The following is a 23,120-nucleotide window of genomic DNA, read 5'->3' on the forward strand; positions in this document are numbered from 1 at the left end:
ACTAGAACAAAAAGTCAATAACATCAAGAACTGCCTGGCTGGCGCTGCCCAAATCAGCTAATTGGAACTGTGGAGACATGAGTGGCAGGAGCATGTCACAGCATGGTGGTTGTAAACTAACGGATGCTCCAGGGGGAACAAGAGAGCGGGAAGAACCTCTACGTATTCCCGCCCAGGGGGACGCCGGGCCTTCTTTGGTGTCTGTAAACAGTGTGTGTGTGGGTGTGTGTGTGTGTGGGTCTGTGTGTGTGTGTGGGTCTGTGTATGTGTGGCTCTGTGTGTGTGGCTCTGTGTGTGTGGCTCTGTGTGTGTGTGTGACTCTCTCTGTGTGTGTGTGTGTGGGGGGGGGGGAGGGGGCTCTGTTGGTGAGTGTGGGTCTGTGTGTGGGTTTGTGTGGCATTTGCCAGAGATTAAATTATTGGCATTGTAAATGACAATGTCATTTATTTATCTGTTTTCAAAACCAACACATAAATACAAATGTTGTACAATGCCAATAGCTCAAACTTTTCAAAAGGCGAAACCATTGCATTGTAAATGCTTGTTTACTAATGTGTTGCCTACATGGTACTCACAAGTTCGTGTCTGTCCTTGTGTCATCACATTATCTGTGATAGGGCACATTGTATTTGTTTGTGCCCAGCACACCTGTTAGAGGGACATCTCAGAACAATCAGGAACAGTGCACCCTGTCTATAATACAACTCCTGTAGTCTTCCCTTTTCATGGGAATATTTTGATACGTTAGTTGCATGAGCCTGTCTGGCATTGCTTCCATTTTAATCCATAAATAGTCACGCTTCCAGGCACTCAAAAGACAACTGGCTGAAGATTCGACTTATGGCCAGTGAATACTTGTCAGCCATACAGTTGAACAACTTGTAAATTCTGCATTAGGTCGGGCAATTCCAAAATCTGCATTGCAGCACTTGCAACGAATCCACCCCACCCTGCAAAAAAACATATTAAGCAATACTATCTGCATTTACCAGTGTTTGTTCATCTTAGTGACATGCTACTTACTGTATATGTATTGTGTGTTTGTGTGTGAGTGTACTGGTATTTATTCTATCTCTGTTTTAATAAGCAGCAATAGCAAGAAATTCGAAACAATCCTAGTTGTTATTATTTTTTCCAACACTAAATACAAATCACTGCAACATAGATTTTACAGCTCTCAAACTCAGCCACTTAATCACAAGCCCACAAGGAATTTAGGAATCTCAAAAGCTTTAATAGCCATAAAAGGCAGATTGTGCAGCATAAACAAATGCAGTACATTGTTCTAAGAGACGTCTGCAACCCTTCTAAAAGATCCAACTCTGGCATTTATAGCACCCCAATCACTAAATCTCCTGTACTCCCCGGGCCGCAGGTAGTACTGGCGGCCTCCGTAGTTTGGCTGATCATAAAAGATCCAGTAGCCATCAAAGACATTGCAGGACTGGATGTCCATGTGGTGAAATATATCACTGACACAAGGGCAGTCGTACGCCGATTCCATCATTTTCCCACCAAAGTTGTTCCTCTCGTAGAGTCGTATTCTGTACGATCCTCGGTGCTGTAACGACACATCAAAGAGAAATTACACCCTATGCTCTATAGCATGCTGGAAACCTATAGAAGCACAGATATTCTTCACAGATTAAGAATAAAGTCAATCAATGTTAGCCTATTTTTCTCACCATCACTCAAGTGATAAGTGTGTTATTAGATGGTTGAAAGTCTCACTCAAGTAATAAACACAATCCTTGTCAGAGTGACCTGCAAAAGTCACTACATAAACCTGTACTCAGCCCTCTGGTAGCTGGTCACTAAAGCAGTCTGGCTTAACTTAGAAGCAATGTGTAAAGTATTCATGCAGCGTTGCCTTAGACAATAATAAAGGGAGACCACAAGACAAATCCTAAACACCGTCTCACATGCGCATACTTTCACTGACATTCTTACTCATATTCTCACTCACTGTTTCACTCAGAGTCTTATATACTCTCATTCGCACACTCACATCCTCACTCACAATCACTGTCTTACTTACAGGAAAGCACACTGGCCACTCAACCATTCTGTCCCATGCACACACTGTCTCACTCACATGCACTCACTGACATACTCACTGTCTGATTTACATGATCACACGCTGTCTTCCACCTGATGTTTCTCTCACACACTTTCACTCATGCACTGTGTCTCACTCGTATACTTACAGCCTATGTGACTCACACACTGCCTCACTCACATGCCCACTCAATCTTTCACTCACATGCTAACATACTGTCCCTTACTCACTGAATCACTCATCATCTCATGTGGAGGAGTGTGGCTCAATGGTTAGAGCGGCAGACCCTGATGCAGAGTTCTGGCCAGGGACCAGGGGTCGATTCCCGCCTCGGCGGGGTCTCGGGCTCAATTTCCTTGGACCTGTTAATTCTCGCCTCGGTGCCTATTCTAATCACGGGCCCCGCTCTGCAACTCTGGGCAATAGCTTGCTCAGCCTCCACACCGGCCCCAACAGCGCTAAGGATGCCTGGCTTCACCCTGGGGGTGCCCAGGAGTGGACCCTTCACAGGGAAAGCCAGGAGGGGTTCCACAGCGGTATGAGTATCAGCGCCAGGAAGCCGAATAGGTGACACCGCAAGGTGATCGTCTGTGCTCTATAAGTACCATGACATTTACATCTCATCCATACTGTCTCACACTCACATAGAGCCTCACTCACATACTCACTCAGGGCCTGAAAAAAGGTAAACTTGCACTGTTGATTGTTAGCTATTCACAAAGGGTTTTACGAGTAGTATCTTTCCGAGTGCGGAGTGCACATAAACACATAGGTCTTTTGATATGCATATCTTTTTTTAGAGATGATGACCAAGCTCCCTACAAACTAGTCGCACACCATTTTGTGTTTTGTTAATCCATTCTTGAATGTTTAATAATTATATTACACAAAGTGGCAGCAAAGTTGATGTTTAGATATGTGTCGCTGAGAATTTTCTCTGGACTCCGGCCCACCAGCGGAATACTCTGGATGGGGCAACCTGTCCTCTGTGATCTTAATCTTTTCATACTGTTGGAATATATCTTGATGTAAATTTAAGCTTTCAATCACAGTTGGAATTCATTTCATAGTAATTTTTGTTTCAACTTACAATTTTGTGGATAGTTTTCCTCATTTTCCTGATTTTATTCAAAAATCAATTACGTTTCATTCATTTCAATCTTCTTCTGTTTTTATTACGAATTCCCCAAATTAAGGATAATGGGAAGGTAATGAGAGCCAGAATCTCTGATCCTGACAGGCATCCTTGCACCTAAATCCGGGGGTCATGAGTTGTGTCCCTCGGAAGGGAGAACACCGCATTGGCTCGAGATTATCTTATCCAAATCTGCCATTTTCCCCTTCCAGGAGTGAGTGCCATGCCCAAATCCGCTACGATTGCCACATGCATGGAGCAGTTGAAGAAGGAGTGGGGGGGGGGCAGAGCATGTGGGTTGCGAGCTGGAGGGCATTTACAGCTCCTAATGTCGGGCACAAGCGGGGCAGAGCAGCTGCCCAGGGCCCCCTGAGCTCTGCACACAGGTCTGCATTTGGTGTACCCATGGCTACAATTACAGGGTCTGGAGTTTGAGGACCTGGGATTACCATATCTGTTTTTTTGCAAATTTGGTAATTCTGGGCGCAGTCACACTGGGTTGATGGTTCTACTCACCGGTATTATTATTCTCATTATTATATTTTGCCAATGCTAGTTCAGTTACTCTGGCTTGCAGTTACAACGGATACATCACAGTGACGGTATCCCTTCCACGTGTTACAGGAGCATTATATCCTATAGAACTTTTAATACAACAGACGGAATATACCCGTCACTGTTTGTGATGCAATAGCCAGTCGGCTGAATGCAAAATCAGGCCCTAAGTCATAAGAGAAAATCTTTGTCAAGGATGAACTTGCTTGGTTCATCTGACCCACCCTCTGTCGCGGTCATCCTGGAATTGTGCCTAGTTCTTGGTCTACTACTTCCAAAGACTCTTGTTGGCAGAGATAGCTTTTTGACGCTATTTTTATGTAAAGCATTAAAATTATTATCTGTGTTTCCCTTGATAACATTTTTGTCCTTTTAGTGTCATGTTGCGTATTAAATTTTGTTATATTTTTCCAATTCGGTTTGGGGTATTTATTGCTTGGTATTTTAAATGTATTACTGTTTTGGTACGGCATAAATAATTTTCACATTGCTCTAAGCGAAACCTGCGTGCTCTGTGCCGTAATTACCAAGGGGTTGAGCTCAGGCAAATTTTGTGACTTTTGGGGATTGGACACTGTGTTATTTTTCCTTGAGGTGGGCGACTGTACTCCTCAAACAATAATCACAATTATCTAGTTTAGTTAAGTAATCTAAAGGGAATAAACCAACAAAACTTTGGAGAAAGTAGATATTCTTCATTAGTGTGAACACTGAGAAAGTGCAAGCTATTTACGCATCTATCTATTATCTTTCGTATTTCATAGAAAAGTGCAAATTAACCCAACACCAATAGTTTACTACAATAGTCTACGAACAAGTTGATTGTACAGAACTGTAATAGACACTGCTTAGAACGCAAATTAAGCCCATCTTACTTGTGGAATCATGAGGCAAGACATGATAGAGCTGCTGTTCCCCATCCAGTAAGGAAAGTCAGGATAGTCCCCCTTCTGAAGGAAGTATTGCCGCCCCATGTAGGCAGGGAGTTCGTAGAGCATCCAGCAACCGCTGAGAACTTGAATGGAGTTGCAGCAACTGAAGTGATAGTTCAAGTCAGAACAGTCAGAGCTGCACTCATAAGAGTGGCCCTGAAAGTCACGGTCATCATAGAAGATAATTCTCATCTGCAAAATATAAACATAACATTAATGAGTACAAGAAAGTTACATGTGAGTTGCATGCTTGTTTTTATACTATAAAACAATCAGTGCGCGTCAGATTCCTGTTTGCATAAGTGGCCTGTGATTTATTTCACATGCGCCTACGTAATGCAATGTATCCCCAACATCTTTCCTTTCTATTGCCTAGCTAAGGCCAATTTAGGGGCTGATTACGATGTTGGCCAGAAAGGCTCAGAACGACAGACGGATTCCCCTATACCGTGTTGGAACCTATGTTTCTGACTCAGTCTGCAATGTTCTTGGTCAGAAAGCAAATAATTCGGCCAGTTTGAATCGCTTCAGACCAGCATTTGGAAATTCCAAGTTGGTTGAAGCCTAATTGTGCAGCTCTACAAACCGCGTTCCCCACCAACGGATTACGAGCCGAAACTGACTTTGAGGGCCTACAAGGCCCCACTTCATCCTCAGGCCTCCGGTTGGGGGCCAGGAGGGTACCCATTAGACCCCCCCCCCCTTCAAAACCATGCACAGTGTGCCAGGCACCATGGGGTGCCTGCCGCAGGGTGCAAGGTTTTCTGCAACCATCCCTTTTATCTATGGGAGCCTTTATTATCGGTCAGAACACAGTCTGCCATTAAAGTCAATGGTGGACTTTCACAACGGTGATCGAAAGCATTGTGATCGGTCCTTCAGACTCACTAAACGTGAGTCGGCCGGAACTGATTCTGACAAGGAGTCAGTTGGTTTGCTTTCCGTCCAATATTTTATTGAGCCCCTTAGTATTTTACCATTTGGCTTATGTCCAACATCCATCCAATTCATTTTTTAGCACAGAGTTACTCCTCAGTTGCACTTTTGGCCCTTGAGGTTAATGAGTCTGCCTTCACTCCTTCTCTGCAATGTGAGCCTAACTTAATATCAGGCATCCAGCATCCTAATGATTTCCCATTTGCATTACTCATTAACATGCCTGATTGTACATTTACTACTCGTAGCACATATTGACTTCCCTTTAACCCAACTGTACCACAAGTCAGTTTGCTTTTACCTGCTCTTGGCCACTGCTAGATTTGATATTCTTATGCTCTGACATTTTACCAGTATACTGTTCGCTCTCTGCTACAGAAAAAAACTGTTAAATTAATTGACATCAATCTTGGCAAGAATCTAGAAGTCTACACACAGGTGTCCCTCTGCTTAATTTGGTGTAACTCCGGTCAGTAGCTTTTGAGAAGTTTGCACTACACAAAGGTGTTGAGCGGGCTTTGCAGGGTTAAAAAAGAGGGACTTTTAAACCTTGATCATTAAATAGGGGACCCTTCAATAATCTCGATCCTCAAATACATTTGAAAAATTAACGCAAATCCAATTGGAGATTTTTTTCCTTTAATTTGATGGCCACAGCACCTCAGAGGATTTGATGAAATAGACGATCTGATTGTCTAGCAACCACGAAAAGCTTTTGTTGTGGCAGCCAAAAAACGATGCCTGTATTCTAAAAAAGTGGCATAAACGTTAGAAGGGGGATCACGGAGCATCGCCTAATACTAGGAAGAATGTATAGCAGGGACATCATAGAGGAACAGATGCAGTCTCTAAAAGTTAAACGTTTGGAATATAATTTCATGTCCATTTATCTACACGTTTGCAGTAGATCCAAAAATGTTTTTAAAGTTGTATATCATTGTTTTTTGAACACCCTGAAACAGTTAAAACACCAAACAAATCACAGTACAACTGTACATGGAAAAGACCTTGAGCACTGTGGACCCAGTTGCTGGATCAATTACTGGCCATTGCCCCGCTGTGCATGGCCAAAGACTGTGCAAGTTGGTTTAGTGGCCTGTGGACTGATGCACGAATTGACTATCAGCCAAGCCTTACCCCCAGCTACCCACAGCTCACTCAATAACAAAGTGGCCAAGCCCTGTGACCAGAGTGTGCTGTGAGTTGCCAAAGGCCTACCTGAACTAGTGGCACTGGGGTAGTCCTGCACCCAGAGCTCTCTATGATTACCCAAACTCAAGCACATCTGTTAAGCAGTCCAGCGCAGGCAGGGCATTACCAAAGGCCATGAGTGGCAGCCGACTTTGATGCACAAAGCCAATGAACGTGCAATTAACCCTTTCTCTGCACACATCCAAATGCCATGCACTGCAAGAGCTGGGCTTAGGATAATGCAAGCTGAAGCCTGTGTGTCATGAAGTTGTACACATCAAAATAAAATGCTCAGTTCCTACCCTCTCATTTGATAAAGACCGTTATTATTGCACTTGTTCTTTCTAGAATAGACTATTACAATAGTTTATACCAAAAACTGCCAAGAAAATCCATGAATAACCTTTAAGTTCCACTAAACTCTGCAGCTCGTATGCTGATGAAGGTACCCAAGCCATCATTAAACTGCACTGGCTACCTGTAAGAAAACGGATAGCCAATAAGGGCATCTGTAAAGCCTACAAAGCACTCTGTGACCTCGGCACCGCTTATCTAAAAGACAGATTCAGATGGTACCTTACAGGCAGGAATCTTCGCTCCAGCCTAGCAAGAGATTTGGTAGTTCCCACCCACAGAAGGACTGCCTGGGGAGGCAAGAGCCTAGTTAGCTCCACAGCCCGGACCAGGAACCGTCTGCCTTTGGAGTAAAAAGACTCCCTCTTTATTAAAGTTCAGGAAATATTTGAAAACCTGGCTTTTCAAGCACAATTAGTGTGCTCCGTTCACCTGCCTATCATTTACCCATTCTGAGCACTGCCAAGACACCTTCGGGCATTTGTTTGTGCTTTCTTACCCATGTGAAGTTTCCAATTAAAGGGATAAGATGCAAAGTCCCAGTACAGTTTGTAGATTTTTTTTATGATTAGTTCTATTAAACTTGTCTCCATTTGTTCTGGTCTTTTGACAAGCCACTCCCTCTGGTTGCAGGCTTTCCTCAGACTCACAGTGCATATTTGTGATCAAAACAAGTGCCTTTATCAGTCATCTTGCATCGAGTACAAAAACAACAGTTGATGGACAGAATGCAGAACAATGTTATACATTCACCCCAGTCCTGAGATCTGGGCCTAAATCCATCGTCTTTTTGCTCACCATGCCATTCCAGTTTGAACCCAGCCATATGTAAATCAGTCTTGACCCTGTGCCTCATGGGACCAGTCCAGCCCGAACTGCCAAGCCAGGACCTCCCTGGACTGGAAACAAGCATCCTAGGACCGGTTTCGGGGTTTCAGCCCTCTTCGGCTAGGATAGCTTGATTCCAGTGGCATGTAGAGCATGGGACCCACGTCTGGGCATACCCGTCCCCTCTGGGTTGACAAGTGCAAAAACACCAGATGATGGACAGAATGCAGAACAATGTCCGACATTCACCCCAATACAGAGATCTGGGTCTAAATCCATCGTTTTTTTGCTCACCATGCCATTCCAGTTTGAACCCAGCCATATGCAAATCTCACCCTTAGTGCGCCAGGTATGCTCAGACTTGGGTCCTGGGCTCACTGTGCCACTGGAATCAAGCTATCCTGGCTGAAGAAGAGTGAAACCCCAAAACCAGTCCTAGGATGCTTGTTTCCTTTTCAGTGAGGACCTGGCTTTGCAGTTGGGGCTGGACTGTTCCCATGAGGCACAGGGTCAAGGCTGATTTGCATATGGCTAGGTCTAAACTGGGGTGGCATGGTGAGCACAAGAATGATGGATTTAACCCAGATCTCTTGACTGGGGGTGAATCTTTTGATTTGCTCTGCATTCCGTCCATCAATTATATGTCTTTTGCTTTCTTGCCCTAGGTGCACCAGGTGTGCCCAGGCGTAGGTCCTGGGCTCACTGTGCCACTGGAATCAAGCTATCCTGGCTGAAGAGGGGTGAAACCCCGAAACCGGTCCTAGGATGCTTGTTTCCGGTTCAGGGAAGACCTGGCTTGGCAGTTCGGGTTGGGCTTTTCCCATGAGGCACAGGGTCAAGATTGATTTGAATATGGCCAGTTCTAAACTGGGGTGGCATGGTTAGCAACAGAATTATGGGTTTAACCCAGATCTCTTGACTGGGGTGAATGTTTTGATTGGTTCTGCATTCCTTCCATCAATTTTATGTCTTTTGCTACCTTGCATCAAGTAGGCAAGCTCTTTTATACACGGCACCCAGGCTTCATGCTTTGAGGCAAGTTCTTCAAGGTGAGTGTTTCCAAATTCTGTAGACCACAAAGGAAGTTCAGAGCAGGTAGGCTGGTGACCACAAAGGCAGAAAACGAACTCTCCTACTTCTGCAGACAAACTAAAGAGACAGGGTATTAAGAGAGAGCAGGCAGGCTCCCCCAAAAGACCTCTTAAAGCAGTTATGAATTCTTCTCCTTCAGGAAGCAATTTCTGTTTCTTGATCTCCAGAAATCTCCTGTAATAACAGTGGCCCCAGCATGGCTTCACCATGCCACCATTGTTGCAAAGTCATCCTGTGCCCTGGGCACCCCCCAACATTTTGCTGACTGGTACTGATGGTTAATGACTCTGACTGAACCTTGGCATTGCCTAACCAGGCCCAGGGCCAGTGCTATGCTGAAAATACTTATAATACAGTAAAAATACCCACATACACTAGGGTACACTATGGGTGGCATGACCTACCCTATAAGCCCCTAGAACATAATAGAGCAGGGGGATTGAAACTACCTATCAGTTCCTAGTACATATCAGGGCATGGCAGTTTAGAGGCCAGCAACTTTTTATGTACTTGCATGTGTGCACTGCCGAAGCCTGAGGTCAGTTTAAATGCAGCCCTGAGTTCCATGACTGCTTTTAAAAAGTAAAATGTGCCCGAACTCGAACTTTGTGTTTGGGGTACCTACAAATGGATAACCTACAATGTTTTGGCATATTATGAACCCCCAGGGTCTCCCCTAGGTGTTCCAGGGGTGGGGGTCAGGTATTTATAAGGTGAACCCTTATAAAATAAGTTTTATATGCCCTGGGTTAAGTGGAATTTCACATTTCACTCCCCACATTGTGATAAAGTGCTGCGTGAATTCGACTTTGATGCTAGGAGCTCTGTGGAGGAGGGATCTGTAATATTTCTCAGGTTCAGGGCCCCTAAAGTCCCTCCTAGGACCCCCACCATGTGGTGGGGGTCCTGTATAAAAAAGCAAAGTACTTATGAAAAATATTTTTGTAAGTCCTGGTCCTGGAAAAATGTTCTGGAAAAATGGCCCAAGTCATTTTTCCCATTGCAAATCCCATGCCACATAGGTTAACATGACAAGAGGTTATCAACTAATAACTCCTGATAGGAAAATTATATAACTGCAATTCAAAGACTTCCCCAGAATGGTAGTGATAAATCCAACAATATGATATTGTTGAATTTCTCCCAAAATGTACAGATAAGAAGTTATAAAACTTTCTTGTTTGTAAGTCTAGATTCAGCCTTCCAGTGGTCTGTCCTGATTAGTCATAGCTAAGTGGATTCACAAGACTGCTTTGAAGAGGTGATAAAGAGCCCCTGGGGTTAAGCAGCTCTTCTGGGAGGGCAGTGTGCTGTTCCACAGGAATGCCAGGGCAGGAGGAGGAGTCATAAACCATGTTCTTCAAAGAGGAGGAAAGAAACCAGTGTCATTTACAACTCTAAACATTTCACCTCAGCCAGAGTGCACAGATGCAAAGGGGAGAGTCTATGGAAAGTAGCCATCCTGGGGTTGTGTTTAGCCAGCTCTAACTTCCCTGTTGGAAAATCAGCCATTATGAATTTGGAGGATTTGGTGCACTGTGGGACAAAATAATGCCACAGTCTACAGGATGTGGTCATATCCTTGGGGAGTTGCCCTGCTCCCATTGGTAATGAGTGACCTCCTGCTTGACCCAGAGAACTTGGAATAAGTATCTGAGAGGGGCAGAGTCTCTCAGATCTGCTGCTTGAAACTTAAGAAAGCAAGATGTTGCAATGCTGAGAAGTTGGGGTGCAAAAGTCTAAAGCCTGCCTTCTGAAGACTGCACCAGCTGAAACTACAGCCCTGTGGATTGCCTTGCTGTAAAGGAACTAAAGAGTGGACTCCCTGCAAACTACAAGTTAACAAAGCTTACCTGGATGATCACCACCAAGGATCCTCAATCTGGAGAACGACCAGTGGATTTGTAAGGGTTTTATTATTATTATTATAAATTTATAAAGCGCTTGGTTACACCTGCTGGTGTGTCCCCGCGCTCGACGCTGCTGTTTGTTTCCTTAAGAGTGGGATTCTGGTTGCGGCTCGAAGCCCTTTTTGGGGCATTGAGGGTTGGGAAACAGGATTGTTTTCAGTTCCTTGCGAAAAATCAGCTCGGATTTTTCCAGTCGCAACTTCTCTGGCAACGTGTTCCATAGCTTAGCGGTCGAGACTCTGAAGGATTTTCCACCCATTCTTACTCTTTTTATCTTCGGGACCTGCACCAGTCCCGTGCCCCATGATCTCAATTGGCGTGTGGGTTCATACCTCTTGAGATGGTTGAGCAGGTACCTAGGGCCTTTCCCGTTTAGGATACGATGTCCTATACAGAGGGCCTTAAACTTCACCCGTTCCCTAATAGGGAGCCAGTGAAGTGTTTTTAGAGCCTTTTGTGAAGATGCCATTCTGGGCAGCTGAAGGATCAGGCGTGCCGTAGCATTTTGTATGCGCTGCAATCTAGTGATGCACTTTTCGTTGGCTCCTAGATATAATACGTTTCCGTATTCCATCCTCGATGTTATCAGTGCATGAAGTAGGGTTTGGCGCACCGGCGTAGGCATTAGGTCCAATGTTTTTCTAAGGACCCGTAGTATACCAAAACAAGTTCCTGCCACTTGTTTGGTCTGGTGGTCGAAGGATAGATTGTGGATTGTGGGAACTGAAATCCTCAACTTTCAAGGAAAATCTTGGAGCTTCCAGCCCCTTGGAGTGAGTTTGAGACACTTTGGGACCCCTCAGGGAACTTCACAAGGAAGTTCCAGAAGTTTGGAGAACTTTGGAGCAACTTTGAAAAAAAGCTCCATAGGGGGACCAACTCAACCGGTTATATGACGTTTCAACGCATGCTTTTACCACGCATGCCTTTACAACACAGGTATTACAATGTAAGTCGTTACAACGACCTGCGTTGTGGGGCGCTGGATAGTGGAATAGTTTAATTTTCTATTCCAACTCCAGTCCCCGTGAATAGTAGGGAAGGTGTTGGATAGAAAATTTACGATTATTCCCCACTCAACCTGGCCAGCCAAGCCGCCTGCCTTCAACCATGAGCCGGCCAAGCCATCCAGATTCGTCGCACTAAAAGCTCCGTAGGTCCGACTTCCAGAGTTTGACCGGGAGTAGAAGAAATCCAAGGCTAGTGGACCCTCACCGAATCCAGCCTGGTGAAGAGCATCAAAGGACCCTGCGAGAAAAAGCTCCAGAAAAGTTTCTAAATCTGAAGGTAAAAACTGTGACTGGGACCTACTGAGAGTGGTAGCCGCTCAGGGCTCCATCATGGTTGGCCTGAAACTTTGACTTTGTGCCAGTCTATCGTGACCAGATGTCCCAATAGGGTGCTATAAGTTTCTAAGTGCTATAAAGTGATAAATCTTTAAAAATTCATATCTCCAGTTCCCTACATTGGATTTATGTCGCTTTGGTGTCATTTTAAAGATAAAGATATTTCCTATTGTTATAAATTGGTGTTGGATTTTTATTATGTGTTGTGTCTTAATTATTTACTGAATTGGTGTTTTTAAATGCTTTACATACCTGTCTTTGAAGTTAAGCCTGTCTGCTCGCAGCCACGTTACCAAGGGTTGAGCATGAGAATAATTTTCTGCGACCTCTTCTGAGCCCTATACTGTGTTAGTGGCCTTATTGCCAGTTGCAGACCTACATTTGCCCCTACCAATAATCCCCTTTTCAACAACCATACATTCCTAAGACTGTATGAGATACATACAGCTCTGGAAAGATGTTTTGGGGCACAGAATATTTCTCAGGGCCCCTTGAGTTAAACATAGTAGTTTGTGGTACATTGACCAATCCATGAGGAACTTTTCTCTTCTTCACACCTCAACCTTTGTCCCACCCCACTGCATCTTTGAACTACAAAGGCAAATCACTCTCCCAGATAAGAGTTGTTCAGAGCCATTCCCCCACGACACAGTGATTGCGGAGTCTATTATGATATGGGGAAGGTTGTCACAGGCCCTATTCTTATTGTTTTCCAGACAAGCCCAGAGCAGCCCCTCACTTTCCTTCTTTGTGTGCAGACCCTTCATACTCTGAGATCAGACCTGAAGCATGAGGACTCCAGCTATGGGGCATGTCTTAGCAGCCAAAGATTGTGGACGCTTGGCTGCATCGCTACACTCCAACCCACACATGAATCCTGACGGATCGGAGTTGGGGGCCCCATCCGACCCCCAAGAACTACTGCAGACCTCTGCCCTGTCCTGCCTGGTGTTTTGGGCCAATCCAAGGTAGAGCAGATTACCATTCTGGGCTGTTTTAGAGTACTCGCTTGGAGGCTGGGAGGCCTGCTTGACTGGGGCAGGGACCCTGCAGCGAGGGGTGGCTTGATGAGGCTGCCGAGAGCCACTGCTGTGCGGAGGTGCCCAGAGGCCAGAAAGAGCAGAGAAGAGGACCTAGTGAGCAAGGGCTAAGACTGTGACTTCCAGCAACGAAGTGCCCCGGCTGGGACATTAAGAAGGCCCAGCAGGCAGGTCGTGTTCGATGGTCGTTCCCACAACAGAGGCGAGGCCGGCCTCCCATCCCCTCTCTGTGAACACTGCAGGTAGACCGGAGGTGATGCGCTGGCCCCGGTCTTTCCCCCCTCGCCCCCCAACCTGAATGAAATGAAATGAAAAATTAGATTTATAGAGCGCATAGACTACCCGTAGGCCTCGCAGTGCTTTTAACTGAAATCCAAGGCAGCCAACTAGGGTGATTAACAGGCACTACTAAACAAGTGAGTTTTTAAAGACCTCCTGAAAGCCATCCAGTTGTTGTTCTCTCTGAGGTCAAGCGGAAGGGAATTCCAAATTCTCGCAGCATTGTGTGAGAATGAGCGGCCGCCCCAGCGAGCTTTATTTATCTTGGTCGTGGTGGCCAGTTGCAACGAGCTGGAGCGCAAGGCTCTAAGGGGAAGGTAGGGAGTAGCTAAAGGGTACATTATGGCTGGACCTGTTCTGCGGATTGCTTTTTGGACAAGGCACATGGGTTTAAATTGTACCTTAGCTGCCACAGGAAGCCAGTGTAGCTTTTTAAGGCATGTTTGGCCGACTGCCAGCGTGGAATTTGAAAAAGCAGCCGGGCCGCACAGTTTTGGGTGACCTGAAGTTTATTAATCACTGCCACCGGGGCTCCCAGATAGAGAGCATTACCATAATCCAGGCGGGAGAGTATCAGGGCCTGGACCATGACTCTCCTCGCCTGGAATGGGAGCAGAGGGAGCACTTTCCGGAGCATTCTCATCAACCCAAAACAGATGGATGCAGTTTTAGTAGCCTGAAAAGTGAAGACCAGTGATTTATCGAGCCAAACTCCCAGGCTCTTTATCTCAGGTTTGGGGAGGGGAGGGGAGCCTAGACACGTGGGCCAGACTGGTAGGTGAAGGGTTGCCCAGTAGCATGACCTCCGTCTTCTCTCCATTCAGTCTGAGGCAAGAGGATTTCATCCATTTAGCCACTGCTTCTAAACATGAGCTCAGCATGCTAGACAACCCCTCAGAGTGGTCTAATGAGACCACCAACTGAGTGTCGTCTGCGTAGGTGACAATATGGATGCCAAATGGATGAACTATCTCCGCTAGGGGCCTCATGTAGACGTTAAAAAGTGTGGGGCTCAGGGCAGAGGCCTGAGGAACCCCAAAACTGAGTGGCTGTTTGGTGGATACAGCCTAGCCCTCAAACACCCGGAAAAAGCGTTCATCCATGAAGGATGTAAGCCATGCCAGGGCCGCGCCCGACACTCCCATGCCCTTCAAACGATGTAATAAGGTAGCATGGTTAAGCGTGTCTAACGCGGCGCTGAGATCTAACAATATGATGGCTGCTTTCCCTCCCCGGTCTAACACAGTTCTTGTTTCTTCGGTTAATGCTAGCAAAGCTGTCTCAGTCCCGTGTTGGGGACGGAATCCTGTCTGAGAGACTCACAACAGACTATTAGATTCCAAGTAGTCTACTAAGATGTTGTTAATGTGCTTTTCTAGCAGTTTACTCATCCAGGGTAACAGGGAGATGGGGCAGAAGTTGGCTAGATTGCTTTGGTCTAGAGTGGGCTTTTTTAAAAGAGCCTTGACCATTGCACATTTCCATCCAGTCGGGACTATGCTTGTAGTAAATGAGGTGTTAAGGACATCGAGAATGACTGGGCGGATAACATCCATGACCAAAGTGAGGAACTGATGGGTGCCTGGTCTCTAGGGGATCCTGATGTGACTTTAGAAATTATTTTATTTAGGGAGGTAGAGTCCAAGAGAGTACATTTTTCCAACATACAGGGGGCCCAAATGTTGGGGCGAGCTGTAGTAGCAACCTCCAATTCGATTCCGTCAGTGGAAAAGGAAGAGTAGATGGTCTGAATCTTCTGGAAGTAGAAAGTTGCTAAGTTGTGACAGCGAGCTAATGCCCCGTCTGATGACAGTCGCTCAGGGGGAGGAGAGATCAGAGATTTGGCTATTTTAAAGATTTCTCTAGGAGAATTTGCAGCCAGATTAATTTTTAATTTCCTTTTTATATAGCCTAATTGCGGCTCTATAGTCTGACTTTTTGATCTGTGAGCGATCTTGTCTCCATGCTCTTTCCAGTTCACGGCATGATTGTTTCATGTCTCTTAATCTGGGAGTGTACCAGGGAGCTACTTTTTACCTCTTTATAGAGTGCAGAGGTTCCTTCGGGGGTTCTAAATTAAGGGAGTTAGTGATCCAGTTATTAAAAATAGTGCTAGCTAAATTAGGATTTGTAACCTCGGAAGGTTTAAGTTCAGCGAGCGCTGATTCCCATTTGAAGAGGGTAAGTGTAACCCACTTCCTGCCCGAGTGTTTTTTTGGATCTTGTATAGGGAGGGAATTTGTAGTAGTCCATAGAAATGGTATTAAATAATGATCGGTCCAGGGCAATGGTACAGGCGACTCAGTATTTAAATTGTCTAGGGTACTGTAAATGTGATCTAAGAGATGACCTTTAGTGTGAGTAGGAAGGAATCCTTTTTGTGCCAAGCCAATTGCTTGAAAGTTCAGTCGAAGACTGTTGGCTGCCGGGTCAAGCGGGTCATCTAAATGTAGATTTAGGTCACCCAGCACGGTAAAATTAGCCGAGGTAATCACTAGATTGGCAGCTAGATCAGTCATATTCGAAACAAACTGGCCGAGCGTTCCAGGCGGTCGATAGACCAAGAGGCCTGAGAAGGTATTACTAGGGGATAGTTCTAAAGTAAACAGTAGGCTCTCACAAGCTGACGTGGTAGAGGGGGTGGTGCGGCATTTGTATTGTTCTTTATAAATGATGGCTAACCCTCCTCCTCTACCCGTGTTGCGATCAGATCTCTCTTGTGTAGTAGGATCGGCTTCCAGCTGGAGCCAAGTCTCTGTTAAAAAGAGGGCATCAGGCTTAAAATCTTCTATTAACATGGCCAACTCTGTATGATGTTTGGGCATTGATCTGCAGTTAAGAAGAAGCAGCTTCCAACTGCGATGAGTAGCATAATTCCCTGTGGTTTTAAAGGATGCTTTCCAGTTGCAATAATTACAGCTGGCCTTGCTGCCTACAGGGCGTACCCAATGCAGACAATTGGAGTTAGTAGCTAATCTTAAGGCATGTAAAGGTAGGGAGTAATAAGTGATCAAATTGCCCACCATGGTTCCGGGAATCGGGGGATCTGGGAGCAGTTGGACGCGGACTGGCGCAGACTGGCTTCACTTAGGCGCCTCTTCGGCACGTCTACGGCGCTCCCGCTGTGCGGTAGAGACAGGGGGTCTAAGTAGATTGGGCTTGAGGAAAGACTGGAGCGTCACCCTGCTAAGATGGCCGCCCGCTAATGGCATCACCAGGAAGTGAAAGCGCTCTGTTCTCCCTCCACAACAAACAGCATGAATTGCTGCGGTGGAACGAGGAGTCAGCGCACAATTTGCCAGTGACAACGAACAGTTTTTAAAATACAACGTGGTTTAAAAAAGCACTTGCAGCAAATTACAGTGTTTCACCCGAAGCGCTAGCGCAGTGATAATCAGGATTCAATTATGGATTTGCAAAGACAAAGAAAATGATAATAACTTCTTGTTATTATCATTTATTTTTATTTTCCACTGCTTAAGGAGCAGTGGGGCAATGCTCCTCCGCTTTAGCGTGGGGGCCGTCGCCCACATTAAAGTCACATTACAAAAAGACATCTGCGCTGTCTCTGTGGGTCTGAGCATGATGAAGGCTGACTACAACAAATCAGCAGATAGAGTGAAAGAAGTAGAGTTGGGGCTTATGGAGATTTGCCCAGCACAGCTTTATCTGGCTCAGCTGGTCGCAACACTGTCAGACAAGGTGCACACACTGGAACATCGTGCAGAGGATGTCGAGGGCTTTAACAGATGGAGCAATGTGCGAGTGGTGGGCCTCCCAGAGGGCACAGAGTGGGAGGACATAATGGCCTATCTAAAAACCTGGCTGAGGACTGCTGTGGCACCGAACCATCTGATGCCCTTCTTTGCTCTAGAGTGTGCACAGATTCCTGACCCTGCCACAGGCCCCACATAGACCACCGTGCCCTGTGTTGGCCAGGCTCCTCCAGTTTCAAGATTGAGATATCCTAAAGCAAAGATCTAGGACTAAGGGTCCATACCAAGTTGGAAATAGAAGGATGACCCTGTTTCCTAATTACACTCTTGCAGTGCAAACTTAGAGGGCATTGTGTATGAAAGTGAAGAGGGTGCTGAAAGAGGAGAGACTGCAATACTACCGGCCAAGCTGAAGATCATACTGGATGGGAACACCCATTTCTGTGAGGAACCAAAGGAGGCATGGAACTGGCTAGAGGCATAAACAGCTGGATCATCTCTGATGGGCACCCGTCGGGAGCCTCGGCTGAACACAATCAAGTGCAAACAGTGACTTCACCAGTGCAGGAGCCAGGGCATTCTGTGAAAACCTACTAAATCTCAGACAGAGCTGGAGCGGGCTAAGGTGCTGCAAGTGGCGGTAGACATTGCCAGGAAGATGGGCAAAAATCTGGATGCGACTCCCCATCTTTGAGTCAGGCCACGGACTTAGATCAAGAAAGCTCACTGATGGACGGTGATGGTCTTTCCGTGGTGACACTGCAGTCAGTTGAAGACCTGGTTTGACATGTTGAGGATATGAGCTGAGCACTGCGGAACCCGAAGGCTACAGGCCCATCCTGGGAGATTAACACATAGGTCATGGCTAACCTTGGTCACCAACCTTGCCCTTTACTGAACTGTGAAGGCTCCTCGTTCCAGACCTGAGGGGGGTGCTGGAGATGGAATAGGCTCTATTTCCTGATGCAGGCATTCTACAGCAGGTTCCTGTGGACTGGTTAGGGGGGCCTCTACTCTCCTTGGATGCACCTTTTGTTGGGGGAGAGCAGTCACAGCATCATGGGAAGCGAAACTGGGACATGATATCTCATATAAAGAATAGGAGAGGGAAATAGCATACCAAAGAATGTCTCATGCAATAACAAGCTAAAATATATAGAGTTTAAGTATCTACAGATGACGTACCTCAACCCATATATGATACAGATTATATATGGGGGAGAACCCCAAAGCTGTCCACGCTTTCAACCGTTTGACGCAGACTTCTGCCATATGACTTGGGGATTCCAAGTGTTGCAGACATTCTGGACTGCGATATTGCAGCAGCTTCAGAACACACTGGGGCGCACCCTTTCCTGTACGATACAGCTCTATCTCTTGGATAGCTTTCCCAGACCCAAAGCGCTTAAAGTGGGCTCTAGATTCATTGACTTGGTTCTGGCCTTAGCGCTCCACAGAATAGCAATTGTGTGGAAATCTGACAGAGGGCCAAAACTAGAGACCTGGAAGAAGGTTGTCACGACTTGCACAGACAGAGATGGGGATAGGGACAATACACTGGAGAATGAGTAACTAGGGCCCAGGACATACGCCACTCTGAATTACTGATATTGCAAACTCCCACCAGCCATACATACGGTGCAGCCACTTCTAATTCCTATCCACCACCTTGGATCTGGCCTTGCCAGACACTGCCACTATAAGACCTGAGTAAACTGACAGCTGTTAAGGTTAAGCCGTTATGGTTTCTCAAGTTTCCCCTATCCCCTTTTGGCTTACACTTATACTGTTTGAAACACACAAGACACCGAATCTCCAAGAACCTATCAGATAACACACCTGGATAAGCCGGCTATTTGGTGAGGGGAAGACACTTACAAATTCAACACTGTTGATCTACTGCTTCTTGGGGTGCACTGAAACTATACATAAGTGATTTGAACCTATGCTGATACTTACTGCATTGACTCATTCTTACCACCTGGCTTCCACATAATGTATTGTGCGTTCCATGCGGGGGATTAATTATTAGATAGCATGTGGTCTGAAATTCTGTATGCAACTGGGATGCAATGGAAAATAACTTAAATGCCAATAAACGTCTTTTTTTTAAAAAAAACTTGAGGACTGCAGCTAGGCATGTGTATTCTCCTTACATTCACAGTGGTGAGTCCAGGCAGTTATATCCAGTAAACACTAGTTGCTTGCACAGTATCCGGAATGTAACACGTTTGTTCAGTCGCATGGAGACTGATGCAAGGCCTGGCTATCAGCCAAGCCCTACACCCAGCACCAAATACTCATAGCTTACTTAGTAACAGAGTGGTCAGGACCTCTGACAAAGGCTTACACCAGTCCCTGCCTTTCCTTTTACCTGGCCCCTGCTCCAGCTACCTGCATCTCCCAATGCTTGTAAACCTACTCCAGGGACTGAAAACTATGGTGTAGAGGGGAGGACCCTTGTATCATAACTGCTTTACTTGGCAACTATCCATGATTGGCCTTTGCCCTGTCATCTGACTGTTGTTTCCCCTACTTGTTGATCCGGTTCTCATTTCCAGAATTTTAGTGAATAATCCCTTGGAGTTTATTTTCCTATTTCTACAAACAATTCATCTTAACGATGGTCCCATTTAGGTTATTTAGGAAGCTATACAATATGTGTAATTTCTTTTAAACAAAGGTTGACAGTGGTGTTGTGGTACATTAACAATTAACATCTACAGAACTTGTCCGAGGATACTTGTAGGATACTGACCTAATTCCAGCACAGACCTGCCTTGGTGAAGTCAGTCTCCCGCAGAATGCCGTGCTGTTGGTAGACAGGGAATCCTATTCCTTCTTTCTTTGATGGTGGCCACAAAAAAATACCCCCAGTTTGTTCCCTCAAACAGCCATAGCGTGACCACCTCAATATGTCTATTGTCACACTGGTGGTAGAGAGAGTGCATGAATGCAAACAGCATTTGTGCATCTTTTTGTATGCGGTAGCATAATAAAGCTAGACCTGTTGGCTTTGCCAGTGCTTCTTTTGCTTTCCATACCTGCTCCCTGCCACATGATTTGGCTGTTCTTACCCACTTGTTGTTCTCTGGTGGAGAAACCTCCAAACCTCTGCAGCTATTCTACCGAGGTACAAACAGCCAGGTTGAAAGGAATGTGTCTTCCCAGGACAGCACCAGAAGGAAGAGGCAGATAATAGCATGTTCAGGAAGAGCCTGAATGTTATGTCAAACTTTTATTAAAATGCCCAGGTAGCTTGAAAGTGGCCCCTTGGTACTTATGAGAATATGTACAACAAAATGACGGAGAGTGGAGATGCGCCAAATTTGGCAGCGCTGCTCTCCATCATTTTCAAAACACAGGGATAAGCCGTACTTACTACAATACGGCACACTGCTATGTTTTCCCTACCACTGGTGCTAAAAGTAGCTGCCTAGCGCCAAAGCAGGCACCCTTGCACCATAGTGCAACCGTGCCTGTGTTGCAGGGAATGATTGTTTATGTGCAGGTGTCCCTTCATGTATTATGCAGCACACATAGAAGTAGCACGACATAATTATGTAATGATTGTTTATGTACAAGGATGTGACATCTTCCTGTACATAAATAATCATTAACGGCTTTTTTGCTTTTTATGTGTGCTGCAGAATGCAGCATCCATAAAAAAGCAAAAACAAGGAGAAATAAAAGCATTTCTTCTTTTGCGCATTCTAACACCTGCTCTTGCATAGCGTTAGTTTTTGGCGCTGCCACAGATTTAGGCCTCCTTGTAAATCTGGGACAGCATCAAAAAGCAATGGGTTTGAGGTGGAATAGCCACCGCAACACCCATTGCATCCCTATTTACGCAGATACCAGAATGAAAGGGTAGCATATTTACAAAGTGTCGCTAAGCCACAAAAAGGGGCTTAACAGCACTTTGCGTATATGATGCAGGGCATACAGCATTGAAGCATCAGAAAATGGGACACTTCAGTGGTGATCGAGGCTTGTACATATGCCACTTAGTGTGCTGAATCCAAAATTTGATAAAGGATGACCTGATGCTAGTGGCTGGTGTATGTCCAAATGTTGATAGCAAATATATCATCTAACTGAAATGTCGTGTCCTAAACTTCTTTTACAAAAGTATGACCCACTAAGGTGTACATTTTCTATAAATAACAGTAATGAGGTGATATTTTTGTAATTCATCTTTAGGATACAATATTTCTGTCAGACGATATTTCGGTTACGATATTCTGGTACCATACTCCTAGGATCATAACAGCCCACTCTTAATGGACATTAAACACAAGGTGATTTTCTGTTTGCTTGCCATGAGGAAGGCTCTGCTTAATTTGAGCCAGTGTTGCCTGTGCTCAGCACCAGCACGTAATGGGTGTCCGGTGCTGGGCACCAGCACTTAACTGTCAATACAGCACTTATGACCACCTGCCACATGGTGGCACAGCTCATCTAATTTAGAGATCAGCAGAACAAGGTTTGTTTATGAAAACAATATACATTAAAAATTACCAATGAGGCCTCCCCTGCCATCGCAGCTGTGGGGACCTGCAATAATTTGAACTGTTGCACTCACTAGCGAGAGAGATGGTTAGTAGTTGCTTTGGCAGCAATGACAGGGGGGATGGACGGAGCAAACTGCAGTGGCTGCCTGGTCAGGGCCCTGGCACGTATTAATTTACAAATTAAGCACTGCATGAAGGCCAATAATTCTAGCGTTTGATACAAATTGCATCTCTAATTCCCTTTTCTCTGCCCCCTAACGTTGTCATATGCTGCAACCCAGTTAATGTTCACCGCTGCTCTGTGTGTGCCCTGGGTAGAATCACTTCGGAGTCTGTTTTCTAGCCTGCCGTAAATATTTCTTTGACACACTCTTGGGTGAAGGGCATTGATTTCTTGTCCATCTACAGATGGACCTCCCTTTGCAGTCTGTCTTCCCGTCTTGCACAGGTTCCTTCTTATCCACTGATGTGAGAATGTCATGGATTTTGAGCAACGTGAATTCTACGAGCTGGTGTGGAGGTCAAATGGATGGTGTGTGAAGAGTACAAGCCACAAAGTACCCGAGTTTAGGCCACCTTTCCCTGCCCCCGAGTAAACTGATCTGTAGGCTGTCACTGATCAACGGCAATATCAATGTTTGTCCTGAATAATGACCACACATTAGTAAGAGGACGAGTATGACAGACTCCATCACGGTTGTATACATCTTATAACTTATACTACCACACTCTACTGTTTCTAAGCACTTTGGGTGACAAGTGTTGTTGCTGCTGCTCAATCTGATGTTGCTCGGTTTTCCCATTTTGAGGGAATAAAGTCATGGGTTAGTTAGCCTTGCTGAGTTTTAAGCTCTTAACGTGAATTTGAGGTCACAGCATATGTAAACAGCGAGCTCTCAGTTCACTCAGCCACATGTTCCTGGCTGCATGCATGTGCTATACTCTGACGCAGATGCGACCACGTCGAAGCTTCCATAATCCTCAAAAGCACATTAAAAAAAATATATTTTTCTTTCACTCTATCCGCGCATTCCACCCTTACAATATTTTGGCATGCCATTTTAGAACTGCCTGCACATTGCCACATGCAGCAGACGAGCGCTCACTTACCTCTGCTCTGTTTCTGCAGCTTGGTACGTACAACACAACGCAGTGAGCACCGGCTCCATGCGTCCCTTATATATAGGGCCCTCGAAGCAGACAAAAGGCCTCCACTTCACCCGACCGGGTGAA

At 45.5% G+C, this 23,120-nt stretch overlaps 1 protein-coding gene across 1 annotated transcript; it reads right to left on the reverse strand.

Moving 5' to 3' along the window:
- Positions 1–1,213: 1,213 nt before the first annotated feature.
- LOC147730563 (gamma-crystallin M2-like) lies at positions 1,214–23,102 on the reverse strand. Its single transcript, XM_086958603.1, has 3 exons — positions 22,998–23,102; positions 4,625–4,873; positions 1,214–1,561 (listed from the first exon to the last, which is right to left on the reverse strand). The coding sequence occupies exons 2-3, from the start codon at positions 4,871–4,873 to the stop codon at positions 1,286–1,288; spliced, it is 525 nt and encodes a 174-aa protein (XP_086814729.1). The 5' UTR covers positions 22,998–23,102; the 3' UTR covers positions 1,214–1,285.
- Between the last annotated feature and the right edge of the window lie 18 nt (positions 23,103–23,120).

This window comes from Lissotriton vulgaris, chromosome 2_1, assembly GCF_964263255.1.
Source record: "Lissotriton vulgaris chromosome 2_1, aLisVul1.2, whole genome shotgun sequence".
Classification (NCBI taxonomy): domain Eukaryota; kingdom Metazoa; phylum Chordata; class Amphibia; order Caudata; family Salamandridae; genus Lissotriton; species Lissotriton vulgaris.